General features: G+C 39.7%; 1 protein-coding gene across 2 annotated transcripts in view; it reads right to left on the minus strand.

Moving 5' to 3' along the window:
• Window positions 1-535: 535 nt before the first annotated feature.
• The window catches only part of onecut2 (one cut homeobox 2), a 37839-nt gene continuing 33366 nt past the window's right edge, over window positions 536-5008 (minus strand). For both annotated transcript variants that reach the window (XM_034895861.1, XM_034895862.1), the window contains one exon: window positions 536-837. In XM_034895861.1, the coding sequence (XP_034751752.1) occupies window positions 548-837 (290 nt within the window). In that variant the 3' untranslated portion in view covers window positions 536-547. The remainder of the gene's footprint in view (window positions 838-5008) is intronic.

Raw genomic sequence — 5008 nt, forward strand, 5'->3', positions numbered from 1 at the left:
GGACATTTTGTAGGTATAAATACTACGACGTTTCCGCAGATCTTATCCCAGAGCTTCTTGCACATTCTGTGGACATAAAGCTTTCATTGGCTTTGTGTTTGGTTGGTTGGTTCCTAGCTTATATATATTGCATAATAGAAAACATAAATCGTCTTCTAGTCTTTGGTATTTGGGCTAGTGGGTCAGCCTTTTTGTCCTAAAGGAAACATCGGCGGTCAAAGTCTATGATTTAAAAGTTTCTTTTTCCCAGTGAGGTTTTCTAGGTTTTTCTAAGTGAGTTTACCCTTCAGCTTCATTATGGATTCACGATGGATTTGCAATAGGCGGTTAGGCTACAAACTATTCGTCGCAGTGAGCAGCCCCTTTCTCAGTTTGTCACGCTCGACAAAAGCAAAACAGACAAACAAACAAGAAAATGTAAAAAGTTAGGTTTTCCTCCTCGCTTCAACCGGAAACCCGTGCCCTCCAGCCCTCCATCGCCCCGTCCCACCCAGCCCAGGACTCCTCCCTGTCGCTTCCCTCCCCTCCCCTTCCTCGCCGTCTATTATCACGCTTTGGTACAAGTGCTGGACGCTGAAGATTGGGCGCCGGGGCTGGCTCCGTCGTCTGTCCATTTGTCCAGGCTCCGGCGGCGGGCGTTCATGAAGAAGTTGCTGACGGTGGTGAGTTCGAGGCCCAGCTGCTGCGAGATGGTGAGCTGCATCTCCTTGGACGGCCGCTTGTTCTCCTTGAAGATGGCCAGCAGGGTGCGCCGCTGCAGGTCGGTGAAGACCAGCCGCGACTTCTTTGGCGTGTTGTTGCGGTCCTTCGCTGTGTCCTGCTCCTTCCGTTTGCACGCTGGGAGGAGGGAGGGGAGAGGACGGGGGGAGAGAAGACAAGAAGAGAGGGAAGCAAAGGAGAGGAAAGAGAAAAGTGTTAGTGTTGTTTGTATTATTTGAACAAAAGCAACATATTGGAGGAGGGTTTAGCAGCCTAGTCTTAGTATATGTTTACAAGTGAACTTCTTGTTCCTGTGTACGTCTTATATCTTTTTTTTTTTTTTGTTGCTGTCTTGTCTGTCAAAGTCTTCCACTGTGTACAGCTCAGGTATTTTGGACACAGCAGAATCATATGAGAAGTAAAAAGCAATGTGAAAGTTTGAGATGCAGCGTGAAGTTTAATGATGACCGTTTAGTGACTTACGGGGTGATTTGTGACAAAAGCATGGGATTTGGGGGGGATGGGGGTTACATGCAATAATGACCTTCCCCTTCTAATAGCCTACCAAGGAAATCGTACCACTCTGGAAAATAATCTCAAAATGTCTACGTAAAATACAGCGCCTTCAAGCCGTCTTAATCCAAACCATGTCCTAAACTTAACTAGTTTTGTTGCCTAAACTTAACCGTCATCGCTGCACTTTTATGGCTAAACTCCACTACCATGGCCCCGGATGTGGACTTAACAACCAGATCAAGACTGCCTAACATTGTGGGTCCAGTTCCACCTCCAAACAAACTCTGGCGCAGCGTGTGTGTGTGTGTGTGTGTGTGTGGTGTGATTTTAAAAAGAACTACTACTGTTACGTCCATCAGAAAGAGGGGCTCCCTGGTCCTAGGACTTAACCTTCACACCATGAACTGTTTTTTTATGGTGTTCCCCATTTCTCTTTCTTTCATCTGTCATCTCTCCGCTTTCAGGTGTCCAACAAAGGGAAAAAATCCCCCCCATCGAGTAAGAAACACAGGTGTGTTTTGGTAATTTAGCAGTTCCTCATTAAAAGGGGAGTGAAATGACCACACAGTGACTATTACCCCATAAGAATACAGATGCTTACTTTTTCATATGCAGCTGCAGTCCAAACTATTTATTTTAACAATCCGTTGTTTCTTGGGGAGCTCTTTGTGACGCCAAAGAAGATATATAAGAAGCTATGACTGCTGTCAATTACCATAGTTATATTTCCCCTGTGGCCCTGATGATGCCTGGTGACATCACCAAAACTGTCCAATCAATGAGTCACCTGTCAAACCGCACTAAGAGTAAAAAGCAACAATGCACCCATGGTCTGGACCAACTGAACCACACAGCAGGTGTGATCGCGCCTTAATATTTCAGTCTGGTTTTGTCAGTCCAGTTCACTAGAGACTAGAAGCACATCTGTATGTCCATCTGTCTGTCTGTCTCATTACACTGTCTACAGTGTCTTTCTCTATTTAAGAAGAGTGACTCCTCTCCACTGCAGCTGGAACATTTTTATCAAAGTCTTCATTCATTTTAAGTCTTTACTTTTATCGTGAACACTGATGCTCTTAATTAAGCGACATTTGATGTCAAATTATGATAAAGTGTATTCGGCATCATCTTCAGCACGAAGGACAGCCATCGCCAACAGGCTCTTGATGCACACTCTTAAGTGATGCTTTTAGAAAAGAGTGTTCAAATGTAAAGGGTAACCTCGGTTTTTATATAATCCTGGACCCTATTTTCTTGGGGTTTTGTGTGTAAGTGACTGACGGGAACAACAGTCTTTGAAATTGGTCCAGTCTTAAGCAAGAACGCTGCGAAACAAGCTACAATGTATCAATGACGGGCAAATGCACACCTTTTATTTCAGTCAACTAAGATTGTTATGTTGTTTGTCAGATTGTCTTTTGTTGATTTAAAAAAAAATGGTTTCATTAGTCACTTCGGCACCAGTGCATTTGAAAATAGGGTGCAGGTTGATAAAAAATGAAATCCCCCTTTAAGGGCTCAATATTTACACCTGTGCTTTTCCTATACTGTGAAATGTCAAGATGTTCTCTATGAAAAAGACAGTGATAAGCATTAGGTTATATGTGGGTTGCATTCAAATTAATTTCCCCAAAGTCTGTGCTTGCCCTCATCCTTACATCCATATTTCATTTTCTTTTAAGTGAAAGCCCTAGTGGCTTAATAATTGTTCGCCAGTACACATAGATGCTATCTACATCATTGTGATATCATCAATGGCAATGTTTTACACTTTAAATGTGGTCTTCTGTTTATATCATTTTTGGAGGTTGGGTCTGGGTGTGTCTGATTTGATCATCTCTCTGAATTAAGTATGCACCAGTCAGAGCCCGGCTGATCAGTACGAACCAGGTTAAGGACTCAATTCACTAACACAACTATCACATAAGATGAAACTGTACTTGCTGCGCGCACACACACACACACACACAAACACACACACCCCTCGCAAATGAAAGATTGCAGCTTTTTGTTTGGTTCCGTAACTTTAAACCTTTCCTGATTAATACACATTTAATGAATGTATTTAGTAATATTAATAATTTCAAAAAACCGGAACTATTCTACATGTCTTGTGCTTCATTTTACACACACATATATGTCAGCCTGACATATTTGGTATCTTGAGAGACATTGGAATCTCCAATAGAATCTAAATTAAAGTATACACGACCTGCTTTGAATTTGTATTGCCCTTACATTATCTTATTTAGGGTTTAGTTTAGCAGGATAGAATAAGTCAAATATAAATATCCCAATATCCCTGTAAATTTATGATAAGTTATAAGGAACTCATGTTAATCCTCCCTATTGTCTGGAGTTGTAATGCAACCAGTCACTGACAGGTGGTACTATTGATCTCTGAATATGAGTAGCCACAAACACCCATAAAACATATATTACTGTGTGTGTGTTTGTGTGTGTGTGTGTGTGTGTGTGTGTGTGTGTGTGTGTGTGTGTGTGTGTGTGTGTGCGTGGTCTTTTGGAGGAACGGTATAAACCCCATTGCATGTAATGCACATGCTTTGCTGGTAGACCTGTTTTGGTTACAACTATTTATGGACTTAATCTAATGTTACAGCTTTAAGATTGTTATTATTATTATTATTACTGGATTAAAAGTGCTGTTCAAACTATTATTAATATTTATATAGATGGGACATAAACATGTAGATGGGACATATTATAGTACATAGAAGAACAGTGGAAAACTGTGGGATAAGACTTTTATTTAAAGTCTACATACACACGCTGTGGAGATCTGACATTGCAATACTATTCTAAGTCTAAACTAGAAATGTTGGACCTGGCTAATTACTGAATGATCATTGCGATAACACATCTGACTGTGAGCTGATGTGTGTTTTTATCCATCTGATCTCTTAATGAAGGTTATCAAAAACTTTCAGAAACCCAAATATTTCCACTGGAAGTGTATAAACTATTATTTAAACAAGGAAAGAATGAAAGCAGCCATTTTGTTTCCACTACTACTTTTACTACTACTATAACTACACATACTACACCCGGTATGAAGAAACAGGCTGTTTTTACTCCTGCTCTTTTACTTGCCTTGTCTTTGTACAACTTCTAATTCTATGTTTTTCTACTCGCCTAGTACTTACATCTTTGGAGAGGATCAGTAATCCAGGAAGCGCCCAAACAATCCATCCACTGTGGGCTTTTATTACGAAATTTAAGTACTTTGACATTTTGTAGAATGTACTACTTCATGTACTACATAACATAATCATAAAACACAATTAGGACAAAAGGTTAAAATGAGATAAAAGCATGAAATGGAGTGGAATGGTAAAACCAGAAGAGACATATGGAATATTCACAAAACGCTTTGTCATACAAAGTTTTAAGAAGTAATTTGCTAATATAGTGAATAAAAACAACAATTTTAAACAACAATAATAAGGATTTGGTCATTTTCTAGGTTAAAACTGGGCTATATTTGTTTGATAAATGAATGTTTTTTGTGCATATACACACATATACACATACACACACATACACACACACATAGTATATATATGCATATATGTATATATACATATATATACACAAACACACACACACATATATAAATATACGGTATGTATGTATATCATAGACCGTATATACGGTCTATGATGTATATGCATATGTACACACATACACATATTATATACACTCACCGGCCACTTTATTAGGTACACCTGTCCAACTGCTCGTTAACACTTAATTTCTTAGCAGCCAATCACAT

Source organism: Etheostoma cragini, chromosome 16, assembly GCF_013103735.1.
Source record: "Etheostoma cragini isolate CJK2018 chromosome 16, CSU_Ecrag_1.0, whole genome shotgun sequence".
Taxonomy (NCBI): domain Eukaryota; kingdom Metazoa; phylum Chordata; class Actinopteri; order Perciformes; family Percidae; genus Etheostoma; species Etheostoma cragini.